The 16,876-nt window shown below is 45.7% G+C and overlaps 1 protein-coding gene across 2 annotated transcripts in view; it reads left to right on the top strand.

The window, feature by feature from the left end:
• The window catches only part of CUX1 (cut like homeobox 1), a 332,631-nt gene that overhangs the window by 251,430 nt on the left and 64,325 nt on the right, over positions 1 to 16,876 (top strand). Inside the window, exon 20 of one of the 2 annotated variants that reach the window (XM_055001347.1) lies at positions 2,084 to 2,140. The exons of the other annotated variant lie outside the window; for it this stretch is intronic. Within the exon in view, the coding sequence (XP_054857322.1) occupies positions 2,084 to 2,140 (57 nt within the window). The remainder of the gene's footprint in view (positions 1 to 2,083; positions 2,141 to 16,876) is intronic. 2 annotated transcript variants of the gene reach the window in all.

Below are 16,876 nucleotides of genomic sequence, written 5' to 3'. Positions count from 1 at the left end.
TAGGGTCTTGGCAGCTTGCAGTGCACCCTCAGGCCGCAAGTACTTTCCCTCTCTTCCTTTCTTTTAACTCATTTGCCTCACCAGATAAATGATATTAAGTAAGGTTCTTCCCATTTTAATTTCTGCTTAAGGGAATAGCCGTATGAGCAGTGATAGATAGGTAGAAAGAAAGAACTCATTTACCTTCAGACTGTAAGAGCAAACAACAAGAGGAAACTATGTAGGCGGCAAGAGATCAGCCAGAACTCTGGAGTCCAAGGTTAGATTCTAGAAATCCAGAATCTGTTTCCCCATTTTCAGATCCCACTGCATTGCTCATTGGAAGAGAGTGAAGTTTATGCAGGCTTAAAAGTCCAAGCTAATTCTGGCGATTCGGAAGCCTGATTTGCATGCATAATTTAAGATTAAATGCCCCGAGTTAGGGAAAGAACCTGTCACGAAGCAGAGACGGTGGGCGCCTCCTAAGCGGAGTTCCAGTACGTTGGCTCCCTACAGTTGGTGGTTTTCATTTCTGGCCTGAGAGCCATTAAGTGGAGATGGAATCATTTATGAGAGCCTTGAAGAGACTTGGCAACGACTTGCTTAAGAACAGATACTTCGAATTGCTCTGAAGAGAACTTGAGCTAGTCTAGCCAATGGCAGAGAGGCTAAGCCACCGATCAGGAAAGCGTTCGTTTCAGTCTTTCCTCTGAATTCACTAATGAATTCACTAATAAGCCTCATGCAAGCTGTATCTGCGATATGAGGGATAAAAGTATTGTCCTATCTCAAGAGAGACAGTAAAAAAAAAATTTAAGATTAACTAATAATAATGTACGAGAAACACTTTGAAATCTTTAAAGAACTGTACAGTGTTACAGTGAAAAGGTCAAAATAAAATGACTACCGCAACGAAATGGCCACCATCCCATGACTTATTTTATTTCTTTATTTTGCAAACTTTTATCCTGCCTCTCCAAGGAACCTGCCCAAAGCAGCTTACAAAATATAATGAAAACATAAAACGCTGTTAGTCGTGAATTAATATCCAGAATTTTAAAAACCCAGGCAGTTCATCAAAACAGGTCATTAAGAAGCTTAAAATAACAGTTTTCAGCCAGAGCATAAAAACAGAAGCAGGAGCAACTTAAAATAACAGGTTTCAGACTAAGAGCATGTTATGAAATGGTGTCATAATAGACTTTGGGCATTCGTGTGCCTGAAATCCTGGAGTTACCCCTGTGAAAGCTGACAAGCGCATCCCGAGGTCTGCCGTGGGGTTTTTCTCCAGCACCAGATGCTTGCCAAATCGCCCACACTTCTTTGTGAGCGTCAGCTCTGCATGTTTGACATTCGCCATAACACACATTTTAAACGGCAAGATTAGAAAGTAACTCTCCAAGTGCAAAACAGGAGGCTTTCAATTGGATAGAGCCTCAGGATCATGTTGGTCCACTGGGTGCACTTTTCTTGCTTGGGTTTGCGTTGAGCATTATGTCGCCGTAGTAACCGTAAATGTGGAATCCAGTGAATCTGATGGTTGACCGTTAAAGAACTGAAGGTGTGCCCCTGAAGTGGGACAGGTGTGATCTTGATCTTTGGCCACACGTGCCCCCAGTTTGGATGGAAGAGTCACTTTAGCCTCTGCCTTCAAAGGGCAATCATGCCTTTCCGTCCTGCCCCACTCTGCCTTTAACAGCCCCAGATGTCCATGCATGGGCTTTCCATTTGAACAGGGGAAACAATCATAAGCTAATATCATGCAGTCCGTTCCAGAATTTTGTTGGGCTCAGCCGTGCATTTTGGGTCCACACACTGAATTTTACACGCACCTGCCCTTGTTCAGATGCGTTGCCCATACATGGACAATCGGAGGGTGCTGGAGGGGGCAAGCGTGCACAGTGAACATGGCAGGATGTTCTGATCCTCTGAACCAGGCCTTTCCATCCTGTGCTGTTTCCCTCGTTTGTGATCCTTCTTAAGATGTAAGGCAGTTCGGAGCTGATTTTGACCCTTGACGTTGAAGCCAGGCCACGGTGGCGTGGGCAAGTAGGCTGTGTCCTTCTCGTGCCTCTCCCTGATAGCCCTCCTTTTCTTTCTCCAGTCGTTCATTCTGCGTCGTCGCTGCAAGATTCCCTTCAGCAGGGATGTGCAAGCTCAGGTAATCGGCTGGTTTCCTTTCAACTCTTTTGCTTTGCTGTTTGGCGTTTCTGTTTCTGTTTGGAGGGGTGGGGGAGGAAGCAGGCGGGCCGTCCTCTGTTCTTGTGTCTTGGAAGGGGGAGCAGGTTCACATTTCCTAGATGTAGCATGCGCCTTTGTGCATTTAAGCTGGTTCCTTACCACTTTCTGATTGCCACGTAGCCCCTGGGGACCACAGGAAGCGTCCTGTAGAATTCCATATTGTAGTTTAATTCTGATTTTTAGAGAAAGCACCATAATCCTCTTGGAGAACTACAACATTGTGATGACTAAGAGACCCAAGCGTAACCTCAGAAGATCCCTAGCTCTGATCTTACATCTGCCAGTATCTCCCTCCCCATATCAGTCCACAACCCAGGCGTAGTAATACTAACTTACCTAAGACGTTTGTTATAAGGACAGTCGGTGTATGTGAAGAGCTGTGAACACTGGACCATGTGACAAAATCAATCACAGTTTCGTTGTTGGGTAGCTGAAGAGTCAGAGTTTGTATGACAGAATCCTGCGCGGTGTGCACCTCTCATCTCTGTCCCCTCCTCCTCTTGATTGTTTTTCTTTTCCAACTCTTGCTCAAATCCTCATGCTAGCTTTATAATAGACTTTCTCCAGAAGTTTGGATTGATCAAGGATTGACCCAGAGAGAGAACTGCGTGTTGTTGAACAGTGTTGAGAACAGACGCTAAGGCAGCAGGAAAGCAAGTATGGAGAGATGCCGCGTCTCTTGCTGCATTTTGGCATTCTTCCCACTCAAGCCATATGGGCACGATTCAGCCGAGGATGGGGCACTTAATTTTGATGGGGGGAGGGATTCCCACTCCACACCTTCAGGGCCCTACTTCTATTCTATAGAGCAGCAGGAGGGAAATGCAGGGTAGGGGGGGATAACCTCGGTATCAGTGAAACAGTGTTTCAGGTGAATCCCGGAGTATCGCTCCAAAGTGGGGACATCACTTCTAGGTTCAGGCCGGAACTGATGTCACAGTATTGGCGTGATGCCAGTCTCCCCAGTGGGCTGTAAACCCATACAGTTTCAGATGAGTCCTGGAGCATTGCCCTGATACAATGATAGAAGTGCCCTGATACACTTCTGGGTTCACATTAGAATTGATGTCACGGCATTGGCACGACACCCATTCAATTGTCCCCACCACCCGCCCCAGATTCTCCCACCGGTTGCCAGCACCCATCTGGCAATCCAGAGTAGGAAGTTGAGCACATCGAAATCCATAGGGCCTGGAAGAACTTCTTCTGTGTGTTCGTTCACATTCTGTTCAGCACCGGACAAATTTAATTGCCAAAGGGCCTCTGGAAGCTTTTGAGGGCTCCACACCGAATGCTTGGCTCTTCCTGAAACAAGAGGAGCAGGTGTCCAATGCGGAGCTCTCCAAAATGGGCACACACCCTAACAGAACCATCTTTCCCACTCTATGCTCTCAATGGCCTTTGGCTGTCAAGCTGCCCCAAGATTTTTCATGAACATCAGCCGCTAGCCAATGCTGATGTTCAGTGTACTTTTTATTCTGTGTATCTGGTCCTCATGAGACACAGAGGGAGAGAGAGAGAGTGCAACTGAGCCAGAACTGTCCAAATGTCAGACGAGGACAATGAGAGGAATCTGTGCTGGGGGGTGGGGGGGATGTCCCACGTGAAGCAGCCTAGACAGCCAACGAATCACTTTTGTATTTTCTGTCAGACTTGTTCAAAGCATGCAATTATATCTCTCTTTGATCAAAGAGGGGGATTGGCAGGCTCCCTCTCCTGTCTTCTGCACACTTCTCTTTCCACCTCAATGCTCGAATGCCCTTGGGGTCATGTCGCTCTTAAAATGTATGTGTTGCACTCCCTGATCCAGTCACATGGGAATTTAAAAAAAGGAATCCAAATTTCTGTGTACTTCCCATTGTGATTTTTTTTTTGCTATAAATGGTGTTACCGATTGCTGAAACTGGGTCAGGACTGTGTACGTGTGACAGTTACACACAACTCGTATTTGAAATCCTCTTTTTCGTTTGTCTTAACTTTATAATACACCTTTGCCCGATATTTTGGCATTGCTTGCATAATATGAGAGGCAGCATGAAGTAGCGGTCTGAGTGGCAGACGTGGGCCCAAGGAGATTCAAGCCATCTTCAATTGTGGGGATCGCACAATGACTGTGGGCCGGTCACTGTATCTCTCTTAGGGCCAAACTACAAGTGACGAGTGACACAGGTCGGACACTTGTCAGCTTCCCTCAAGTTTTGATGGGAAATGGAGGCAGCTTGGCGGAATGCTGGACAAGTGACAGCTGAAAAGTCCATCGGACAGCAGTCGGACAGCCAAGCTGCAAGACCAGGACGCCTACATTTCCCATCAAAACTTGAGGGAAGCTGACAAGTGTCCAACCTGTGTCAGGCGTCACTTGTAGCTTGGCCCTTAGCCTTCTTCACATAAGTGCATGCAGTGCCCCGAGATCCAGATGGAAAACGTGGGATAAAAATGTACCAGAGCAACTTTAGAGACCCGCTGCAGTTAGGTGCTCTGGACCTTGCAGCTCCTTTCCCCTCTGGATAGTGTTGCGGGTCTTCTGGGGGCTGGGGGCACCACAAATAAAGCAACCCCGTTACAACCCTGTGCATACATGTTTGATACCATTTTGTGATGTGATAGCTGGTTCTGTGTGTGTGCACGCTCGCTCGCTCGCTCTCTTTATCTGTTTCTCTAAATCAAAACTGCTCATTTGCTGATACAGCTGTGGGTGATCCCAGGAGACTTTTCAGATGTCTCTTACATTTCTTCCTTCCTGGGAATCATTCATCATTCCAAGCTTCATGCAGCTAAAGTGCAAGTAGCTGTCATGGGACAGAAGGGAGGCCTTAATGGGGGGGGGGCTAATTTGAATGATTTCTTTTTGTAAAATTAGAACCAAGCCTTGATACCATTGTATTGTAATGCATAAAGGCATGGGAGCAAGGAGTGTTTGAACCCTGTGCAGTGACTGGATAAGCTGCTCTGAGGTCACAGAGGGGGAGGAGTGGCAAACAGAGAACCAGCTGCCAGTGGTAGGCCTGCTAAAATCCTGGAGAGGGACTTGGGGGGATGTCTAAGAGCTGCAAAAGAACATCAAACATCCATCTATTCCCACATCCTGTTTCCCCAGCGTGGCCAGTCAGCTGCCCATGGGAAGACCATAGGCATGAAGGCAGTGGCTCTTCATTGATGTTTTTCTCTCCCAGCAACTGATGTTTACCAATACACAGCTTCTGAACATGGGAGTTCTATTAAGTCATCGTGACCAAAAGCCATAGAGGGACCTGATCTTCCTAAATGGGGCTGTTTTAAAGCCTCCTAAGTGGTTGGTGTAAACCACATCCTTGGCCAATACACGATTTTTGCAATTTTCCTAGGGTTCCTTGAAAGTCATCAAAAGAATTCCATAAGTTGGTCGTGCAAAGAAGTTAGGGGTGGGTGGGGTTGCCTGTCCTGAATCTGCTTCCCATCAGTTTCATTGAGTGACCTCCCCACTCCCAACAAAGAACAGCTCTCATGTTACAGAAGAAAGAGAACCAGTTCGCTCTAGCACATTTCTCACCCCCTGTACATGAGTTGATAAACCTCCTGAATGCTAAGAGAGGTGTGGGGGGGGGCTGAGGAAAGAAAGTTGGGATTTAGGGGTGGTCCTGTCGGAAGAGGAGAATGCCCCACAGACCCAATGCTGCTCTGAGTAGGCAAGACTGAGCTCGATGGATCCTTGGTCTGACTCCTGATATGGCAGCTTCATAGATTCACTTGCTTGAGCCTGGCATTATCCTGGGCACAAGAGAGTGGAGAGATTAAACCACACTTGGTCCTACTGGGGGAAATTGTCTCTTGGTCACCACTCAAGCCTTTGGCATGGGGCAGGCTATATATCTCAGTTCTCAGGGCTTTGTTTCTGGGAAAAGAGGTGGTGGAACTCAGTGGTGGAACTCAAGACCGTACAATGACGTCACTTTGAGTCAGCTGGAACAAGGGGGAGTTTTTTAAAGTTTAAATTGCCCTCGGCGAAAATGGTCACATGGCCAGTGCCGCCCCCCCCCCAATCTCCCCTGTCTGGCGATCAGGGGGCGGGGCCACTGGCCCTGTGACCAATTTTTTTTGTTAAAATTTTTATTGGGTGAGTATAAATTGCAATTACAAATTTTTCATTAATACCCTTATTTCTAATACCCCCCACCCTTTCCCTCCCCCCTTTATCTAGGACTTCCAACAGTTTTCCAACCCTCTGTTAAATTCTGTTACCTACTTCTCTATTCTTTTATTACATATCCTAATATATTATTATACTGGATAGTATGTTAATAATTTCGATATACCTTAACCTCAATCTAATAATAACAATTATAGTATATCTTTCTTCTTCACTAGTAAAGATCTATATCTCTTCCAATCTACAAAATTAATAATTTTCTAACAACCATAATTTCCCCTTTACGTCCCACTTTTTCTCTAAATACTGTTTTAGTCTCCCCCAGTTATTAAAAAATTCTTCTGGATTCTGATCTCTCAACCTTCTCGTCATTTTGTCCATTTCTGCCATGTGCAGCAATTTTTGTATCCAATTTTCAATCGATGGTACTTCTTCTGTTTTCCACTTCTGTGCATATAAAATTCTTGCCGCTGTTGTCATATAAAATAGTAATGCTCTGTATTGCATAGGGATTTCTTCCATGTTCAAGTTCAGCAGCAACAGTTCTGGGTTCTTTTTTATTGAAAATTGTAAAATTTCATTAATCATTTCTAAAATATCTCCCCAGAACTGTTTAGCTACCTCACAGGTCCACCACATATGATACAATGATCCTTCATGGTTATTACACTTCCAACATTTATCTGACATTTTGGAATTCCCATATGCTATTTTCTTCGGCGTTAAGTACCACCTATATATCATCTTATATACATTCTCTCTAATATTGGTACAGGTTGAAATCTTCAATGTATTTTTCCACAAGTATTCCCACGATTCCATCATTATATCTCTGTTGCAATTAATGGCCCACTTCACCATCTGAACTTTAACAATTTCATCTTCTGTATACCACTTTAGCAAAATCTTATAAACTTTAGATATCATTTTCTTGCCTTCTTGAAGTATATTTTCTTCCAATTCTGAATTTTTCCATTTAAACCCCGAGTGGCCATGTGACCATTTTTAAGAGGTGCCGGAACTCTGTTCCACCGCGTTCCTGCTGAAAAAAAGCCCTGTCAGTTCTAATGAGTTGTAAGCACTGCTCTCAGAAATCTAGCTACTTTCCCTTTCTCAGAGCCTCCTACTCTAGGGCAAGCTTCTTGTGTTGCAAGTCAGTGCTTCCTCTTGTGTCACTGTGGTTTCTGAGCGATCTGCGCCTCTCCCCCCCCCTTTTAATTTTGTTTCCCCGCTTCACATTCCCATTCCCTGCACCTCCCACATCAGTACCAGCTCTGGGTTCTTTCCCGTCAGGTTTTACTAGTGGTTGGCTTCAGGGGGTTGCAGAGACCTGAGCACCTTTGCAAGGAGGATGGGGAGCTTGGAGATTGGACTTGCTGGAGATTGCTAGTTTTCAGGGGGGGAGCAAGGGATCAGCGTTTGGGGAGAATCACCAGGCATTCTGCACGTAACTGGCAGCTGCTAGAGCGAGTTGGGAAGGGCTTGCAGTCATGGCAATTCTCTGCAGGCTGGCAAGAGATCAGTCATGGGGTCACGGTGGCTTCGGGGTGCTTTCAGAAGCCTGTTTTACTGAAGAGGCCGTGAGACATTGTGGGTGGGAGAAGCTGCATTGGGGGGCACACTGTCGCCTTTGATCATGCCCCCAAGTCTCTCCAAGCTGGGTCTTGGACTTGAGTATAAAATAAACAGATGGTGACCCCTAAAGCAGAGCAGATGATTTCCTCACTGGAAGTTTTTCAAGAAAGTTTGTACTGCAAAACCCCTCTTCCAAATGGCAAAGTGCAATTAAAAAAAAAAGTATGGCCCATCCTCGTGTGCATACAAAACCACTTTTTATGTCAAGGGAGTCCTTTATGTCAAGAGAGCTTCGTCTTGCCTCCTGCAGCTGTCAGTGACTTTCTCAGGCAGAAAAGGGTCTTTCCCATCGCCTGCTCTCTGAGATCCTTTAGCTGAAGCTGTCCAGGGATTTTGCCTGGGACCTGCCCCGTGCAAAGCAGATGCTGTACGACTGAAACTACCCAAGGAAGGTACTTGATTGGAGTTGGACTATCTCGTTCAGTATCATCTGTGCTGACTGGCAACAGCTCTCCAAGGTCTAGGGCAGAGAAAGGTTTCGATCCATCATCTGCAGGGATGCAGTCCAGGATTCTACTGTCTCATTCTTGTTGTCTTGGGTCCCGTTTATCCATTCAGGAGAATCAAGTTTGGCCTGGGAACGCTAGTCATGTATTCTGCTGGATATCTTAAGCTGGCTCTGAGTCCTGGTTCTCACCAAGGTAGTCAGCCTGTGCCTGGGTCTTGTGCTCCGTCTAGCTCTCTTGATGGGGTACCGGCGTCCCTGACATGCTGCTGTTCTAGCTCAGAGGCATTTCTTTGCACGGAGGAGCATTCTGTCAGATTTACCTCCGCAATGAGATCTTTCTCCTTATCTTTTGTCCCTATGGGCTGGTTGACCAAGCTTTGCTTGGATTTCAGGCACACCAGCAGATACCAAAGCGGGCCCAAATTTCCAGCTTTCATTAAAAAAAAGCTGTAACCCTTACAGATCCAGAGACACAAGGCAAAAAGTGCAGACTGATTGGCTAGGGAGGAGGCAGCCTGCTCACCCCTTCCGTTACTCTGGCCAGTGAGGAAAGTCACAGCTACACCCTCCCTGACAGGCTTTGCTGTTGTCTGGAAGAAAGCAGGAGCAAATCCTAGCTTGAGTAAAAAAAAGCTCCAGTAACAAGGGGAGAAGCCATGGTTCAGAAACAGAGCCCCAGCTTGGCATGCAGAAGGTCCCAGGTTCAATCCCTGGCGACTCCATTTACAGGATCAAGTTCTGGGAATGCCCCTACTGTGCCTGAGACCTCGGAAGAGCCACCATCAGTCAGAGTGGACAGTAGTAAACTAGATGAATCCTTGGTCGGATTTGATACGAGGCAGCTTTGTATGTCCTTATATAGGTTTCCAGGCAGCTGCCAGGGACAGGCACAAAGTAAGGGGTAAATAATGCAATGATTAATGTGCTTGATTTGCATAATTGGCAACAAATTTGCATAAGAAGCAAAAGAGAGTCTCTATTTGAGGACCTAAAATACAGCTTTCTTGCCTTAGTCTCTTATTCTGACTACATTTGGCTCCCCACGCAAGACAATTTTGTCCCCTCTCTTTCCCTGTGTTTCTGCTGTAAGAACCAAGGTTTTTCATTTTTCAAAAAAATACTTACTGCTTTCTTGTTATTGGAGTGAATGATGAGCATGGGTGGCAAATATTCCCTCTCCTTTCCTCTCTTTCTCTCAAGTTTTCTCCTCCTTTAATACAAACCATTAATCCAATTATCAGCATCACTTTACTTTTTGTTCCATATTGGATTCTCTTTCTATCCGCCCCCCTTTCCAATTTCCCATTTGGAACTCAGATCCTAAAAATAGTGCCCGTTTGAACTGGCAGATGTTTCATTTTGACCTTTTGCAAAAGGGACTGGAATTAGCTTGTCAGTGGGTACCTAAATAAAGCAACCCAAATTGCCTTTTGTACAAAAGTTTGCAATTGCTATTTTTGGAGGTTTCAATGTTTTTATCTGTTATCTGTTTACTGCGGTGGCAAGGAACTATTACGCAAGCCACGGCCCAGCAGCTTAGGAAACAGAAGAGATGGCCACATCCAAAAGTCCGAAAGCGACATTCGTTACAAGGGGGATAATGCAGACCCCTTGGGTTACGGTCAATGTGAACTGCAAGAAGGGCCAGTGTTGTTCTGTGTATCTACAGAGCAGTCACACTTTGAATTCTTGGTACAATTCTCCATAAAGATACTCTAGGTCCATAAAACATGCAAAACACTTTGAATTCTTGGTACAATTCTCCATAAAGATATTCTAGGTCCATAAAACATGCAAAAATGGCAAGCCAAACGACGAAGTGTTTGGAGCACCTTCCATATGAGGAAAGACCAAAGAGTAGGTACCATTCCGCTTAGGAAAAAGGACAAGTAAGGGGAGGAGCAGGATTTTTAGCAAGTCAATGCAGTTGTGTTAATGGGAAAAGCAGAAAAAGAGACTTCCCTTTCCCTCACCCCTAAATGCCGTGGAGTCACCCAGTGAAATGCCTTGGCAGTACACTCAGGAAAGACCAAAGAAATCACTTGGTGCAGGCAATACTTATGGCTACTCGGCCAATACGCTTTTAAAATGAGGCAAGGCAAATAAATGGAGGCAAGGTCTGTCACTATTAGCCATCAAAGCTAAAGTTGAAACTCCATCTTCAGACGCAGTATATCTCTGAAGTCCAAATGCTAGTGGGGGTAACTGGGAGGGCTGTTATCTTGCATGGCCTGCTTGTGAGATTCCTGAAAGCTTTCGGCCAGGCTAGTTTGGGAAACAAGATTGTGGGCAACGTGGACTGACCCCTGGTCCGACCCACCTCTCCTTACGTTCTCCTGGGTCCTGAGTTGGGAAATCCCAATACTGCCCCCTCCTCCTAGCAGTCGAACATGACTCACAGTAGCCGTTCTCCTGCACAGCCCCTGCCCGCTTGATTTCTGTTCCTTTGTCATCTCTTCTGTTTTTTGTCATCTTTTATATATATATATATATATATATATCTTCCAGGCCTGCAATTATTTAACACGAGAAAGGTAACTTTAAAAATGCACTAATTGCAAACGTTGAAAGAAGGGAGAAAGGAGGGGACAATTGAGTAAGAGGAGAGCAAGGGAGAATTCTCAGAAGGGGGGGGGGGATCTGAGCAGAAATTCCGGCCTGAAGCTAGGTTAGCAGTGGGAGTCCCCCAGGGCAACAGAAAGATGTTATAATCAATTACCACATCATAACACTGATGTATGATAATTACTGAGTCTTCCTCCTGAGATAGTGCAGCATTTGGCTGGGCTGCAGCTCGTTCATGGTCCACTGCCTGATTAATATGCAAATAATAGGCTGATTGCATGATGAATGCGGAAAATGAGTTGGCTGATAGCGCGCCCACCGAAGCGGGAAGATGATAAATTACTTTTTACTGACTGTCCTACATTTAAGTACCCTCTTCTCTCAACGGCTTTTTTAAAAAAAAAATCGCAAATTAAGGAAAGCAGGATGGTGCAAATGTGAGGATGTGTAAAATAATGTACCTTAATGGGTTTTATTATAACGCTGGGGTGGCTTATGGAAATGGGATCCGGTTTCACAAGCCAGGAGTGCAAATAACCACAGTGACGAGTCAGTCCGATAGCACGCGCTCTTGTCCTGTAAAGAGAAAGCTGCTCCACCAAAGTGGTGCCCTTATATAGAGTCATACCAGTCTAGTTCCAGATTGTCTGTTCCTGATGGCCAGAGAGAGGCCTTTCCCAGCACCTGAGATCTTCTTGACTGGAGATGTCAGGGGTTGAATGCGGGGCCTTCTGCATGCAGAATATATGCATTGCTACCGGGCTGCGGCAAGGGAATACGATGGTGGTCTTGAGCCAATGAAAAAGTAGTTATGATGATCTTGGAGCTTCCGCATTAAGAGACTATCGTGTGACTCTGTCCTAAACTGAGTCAGTTCATCAAGCTCAATGTTGCCCTCTTGTGGCTGGCGGTGGTTCTGCTTTGACTAGAGATGCTAGAGATTGAGCTTGGAATATTCTGCATCCAAAGCAGCTGTTCTGCTATTGAGCCGTGGCCTTTTCCCTATATGGACATATGAAGTGGCTTTGCATCAAGTCATGCTTACTGATCCATCTAGCTCAGCGTCATCTCCTCAGACTTGGGAGGCTTTCCGGGGTTGCAGACATAAATGACCCTTTCCCCACCCCTGGTTCTTGCGGTCCCTTAACTGGAAATGCCAGAGATCAAACCAGGGACCTCCTGCATGGAAAGCACATGCTATAATGCAATACTGGGGCTTTCCCCAGTATTGGTGAATCTGCCACTTGTTCATTACTGTTCCTTCCCATCCCATCCCTTGGGATTGGGTCAGGCAGCTGCAATTTTTTAAAAGAATGCTTTAAAAAAAACATTGAGATACCTAATTACAAAGATCAGAGCCATTGATTATAAAAGGTACCCTGCGCACCTGCTTAATCCAGTTGTTACAAGCCAGTCTGAACAAGATGTGCAGCAAGTCTAGGAAATGCTCAGTCTCTGAACGATTGCTAAGAGGGAGGAGCTCCCTGCAGATGCCAGCTTTCACTGCACCCCGCCCCCCTTTAGAAGGCGACGTCATTGTTCACAGTGGGGTAAGTCCCAGCGTGGTTGCCCTGTGCATTACGGGATGCCTGTGGATGTAAGGCAAGGAAAGAGATAGAAGCACTGTTTTGTTAATCCCCCATGTAGGAAGTCAGATTTCATCCATACCGCAGAAAAATACACACTACCCTCGCCAAATGTGCGGTTCATCTGAAATCCTGTGTACAGTTCATGCGCACAAGACAACCGTAATGATCAAGGCGCTTGATCACCTTCCCTGCGAGGAAAAGCTAAAGAGTTTGGGACTCTTTTGTTTAGAGCAAAAGTTGTCTGAGCGGTTAGGGAGACTTGATAGAAGTGCAGGAAATTATGCATGGTATGAAGGAAGTGCATAACGGAGCTCAGGTGTGTCACTCAATGAAGGGCTTAATGGGCTGTAGCAAGAAGGGGAAGCGAGAAAGTCCTGTTCTATGAAGACTGCGGGTGGTTGGACACAAGCCCGTAAATTCACGGTGGACAAAAGGAAGTATTTATTCACACAATGTATGATGAACTTGCTGAAGTCATTATTGCGAGATGTAGTGATGGCTGCTAGTTAAGCGGCTTTAAAAGAACTGAATGTGGTGCAGGTAGAGGAGGGGCTGTGGCTCAGTGGAAGAGCCTCTGCTTTGCATGCAGAAAGGTCCCAGGTTCCGTCCCCAGAATCTCCAGTTAAAAGAACCCGGCAGTAGGTGGCGTGAAAGACCTTCGAGAGCTGCTGCCAGTCTGAGTTGGCAGTACTGACTCTGATGCACCGATGGTCTGATCCAGAATACGGCAGTTTCATGTGTGTTCCTATGTATGGCTTCCCGCTTGGACCTTTTTTGTGAGCAGCCACTTGCCCTCTCCAATTGGTCCCCCCCCACCATCTTGTTAATTTATTCCTCATTTTTTGAATTTGGTTTGGCACAAACCCGAACCCTGGACTTAATAAGAAGGGGGGCACGTATCAAACCCATCCGCCAGGAAAATCGTGTCTAGGTTTTGCTTGGAATGTCACGGCGTGGCCTGTCATTTTGTTTCAGCGACTCGTCCTTCCAAATGCGCAGTTCGCCTTATGGCATGCCAGCAGTAAAAATGTCACTCTCAATAATTACTTTTTGGCGAAAATGCTTGCTGACTTCCTACCTTCAAGCTGTTTTTTACACAGTGGGGAGATAATAAGAAATGACTTTATCCTGACTGCTCAAATGAACACTAAATGGAATTTGGGTTATTATTACTGGAGATCGAGGGCCGTGCGTTGGAATTTAAATAGTGGATCAGATCAGCGATAGACATTTCTTGGCAAATCACTGCAGATCTGCTTCTCAAGTCCACTCCTGTTTAAGAGTTAACATGGTAGCTGTCTGCTTGCTGTCTTTAGAATATAGCTCAGTTTTTTCCCTCCTGTCCTTAGAGATTTTTTTTTTCCAGTTTCAGCAGTCTTACGAGTCCGGGGTCTGTCTTGTATCCCATATTTCCCACTTCTCAAAACTGAAGCTAGAAATTCAATACCCTTTCTCAAGAGGAGCTTTTACACAGCCTTAATGATTTCCAGGGATAATCATAAAATCCTATTAGGGTGGATTTGGCCATCAAATCTTGCTCCATCTGCCTTTCTCGAAACTTCACTTCCGATCAAAGCCCAATCAGTGAGAAGTAAGAGAGAGAGAGAGTTTGCACTTGGTGTGTGTGTGTGGGGGATTTCCCCCTCATTTTGTTCAGGTATCCCCAAACTGGTTTTTCTAAGCTACAAATTCTGTGGGGACACATTTCCATGACCCTTTAATTCAAGGAAAAACACAGCTGTATGTTGTAACCGAGAATTAACAAAAACATTAGAAAGCAGTTCCCTCAGAACTTCTCCTCTGGATGTCAAAACCATGTTGTGTTTTGCTTTTCATTGTTTCCTTTCATAAAGGAATAGTTTTAGGCAGGGCTTTTTTCTGGGAAAAGAGGTGGTGGAACTCAGTGGGTTGCCCTCAGAGAAACTGGTCACATGGCTGGTGGCCCCGCCCCCTGATCTCCAGACAGAGGGGAGTTTAGATTAGGGGGTGGGGCCACCAGCCATGTGACCAAAGAGGTTCCGGAACTCCCTTCCACCGCGTTCCAGCTGAAAAAAAGCCCTGGTTTTAGGGGAAGAGAGGTATTTGTTTTATTTCTGTGTTGTGGCTCATGTATACACATCCCTGGGGTCCTGCAATCTTAGAGTCACGTAAGTGTTTAGCCACAAGATTTTAAAAAATCAAAATCACTGATATCCATGATCTCCTCAGACCCAAAAAATACAAGAAAGAGGAGCCTCTCTTAACCCCTTCAGTTCTGCCCCTTGAAGTCCCCCAAAATGCAGTGGAAGGTGGTCAGAGTGAACCCACAGGAGTAAAAACAAACCCCAGTTAGGATGGACTCTAGTTGTGATCCACTTGCCTTATTAATTTTTCCCAACTGTTCTTCAAACACGGCAGCTCCCTAATCGGATCAAGATTGGGTCAGGGAATCTAGGCCTGGAGAGGCAGGTAAAGTGGCTCGACCTAAAAGCTTCGAGTTAGCATTATGGATTGGCATGTTGACCAGGCTCCGGTGTTTGTGCATGCGCGTGTGTTCCATACATGGCCATTCATACTGCTTGCCAAATGGCAAGAGATGATGCAGCATGTTCTCTTGAGAGGCGAAGAGTCAGTCATTGAACGTTCACAAGCTGTTCGGAGAGAATTTTGATTTAACATTGAAGGGCTCAAGAACATAGGCGGTTGCCCTCCATAAATCGCAAATATGATTGCGGGCAGGATGGAGAGAAAAAAAACTGAAGTACTGAGAAGAACGTTGATTGAGCAGAGGGGAGAGCTTATGTGGGCTCTAGTGACAGGAAGGGGCTTGCTTTGGGAGACTGGGGATATTAAATGGCTCTCGAGCAAGCAAGTGGCACTGTTGCTCACTCCCAGCCAGGAGCAGAAGTGATGGCAGATTCTTGTTGCACTGGGGCTTGGCATGCTCCTTGCCTTCAGGGCAGTGGTCCACCATCTGCAGTAAATTAATGGGCCAGTCTGCTTTCTTGGGAAGCAGAGTATCCAAGAGCCAAGGAGCCCACCCACTGGGCATCCAAGGCAAGAGAACGAAAAGGGGTGTGTGTGAGGGAATTCCTGGCAGCGTCTAAAAAGGTGGAAGACAAGCGGGGAGTGCAGGGCTGGCATCTCAAATCAAACGAACCAGCCAAATTAATTGCAGTGTCCCGTGTGCCTTTTGTGTGTTACTGCTTATTTGATGCATAGTTTGTCATTTCATTCGTGCCTGCTTTAGTCACAACAAATAAATATTGATTGGGTATTTATTAAGCAAACCTACTTTAAAGTCTGAGAAGGAGAAGGAGAGGATCCAGGCTTTCCAAAAGAGAGCATGTGTACAAGCGTACAAACGTAGTGCAGAGTCTGAGGTCTCGGGCAATAACAGTGCCCGCTGTATTGTGGATCTTGGACAACTGAGAGGGATTTGGTTTGTGAAGCAAAATACCCTCCCACCCTCCCCCTGCAGTCTACTGACGACAAAAAAAGTGCTCCACCTCCATCAGAATTTGGCCATCCTTAATTCTCACCATCACTTCCTCTTTTAGAATGCACAAAAAAATTGTTTTAATAAAACCCACCCTATATCTAAGCATGTTTCTGAAAATGTGATCTTGGAATTCCTTGGAAGGTTCTTGCAGTTTTCCATGAAATTAACATGGTCCACATAAACATTTTGCCAATAGGTAGAAGTCCAATTATATAAAGTCCGATTATATAATTTATATGTATATAAATTATATATATAAGAAGTCCAGCTTGACTGCAGATTTCAGTGCGTGCAATAGTTGAGAAAGGCTACATTTTTATGAGTGACTGCTTTTGTTCATTCCAGTTGTATCATTTGTGTGTGTGCGCGTGTGCGCGCACGTCTTTCTCCCCCAAACACCCACCCACACATACGGCAAGTACAGTTTTTTGTATAGGTCTTGCACTGCCCAGTCCACAGAACTGCACTGAAAATTCACAGCTGCTGTCATTGTCCAAGATTCCTTTAAGCTGGCACCGGGGACAAAATGAGAAGGGGGAGCTCCAACCAGCCCAGTGCTGTTTTTATTAACCAGGCAGCCGTCGTCCTGACCTTGCTGTGGGTTAAAGGACGCGGATCTGAGGAGAAATCTGTTTATCATGTGCGGAATTCATGCCATCCCTGACAGTGTACAGTGAACAAGATGGATGATCTGCCAGATTGGTCCCTCGCATGGGTGCATCTGGGCAAATTTACAGTACGGCTCCTTCACTGCTCCGGTACAAAAATAACATTTGGTTGGGCCTTGGATGCAGCTGCACGGCGACCTGGGG

The sequence above is a fragment of the Eublepharis macularius genome, chromosome 17 (assembly GCF_028583425.1).
Source record: "Eublepharis macularius isolate TG4126 chromosome 17, MPM_Emac_v1.0, whole genome shotgun sequence".
Classification (NCBI taxonomy): Eukaryota; Metazoa; Chordata; class Lepidosauria; order Squamata; family Eublepharidae; genus Eublepharis; species Eublepharis macularius.
This window is presented reverse-complemented; position numbering and strand designations above follow the sequence as displayed.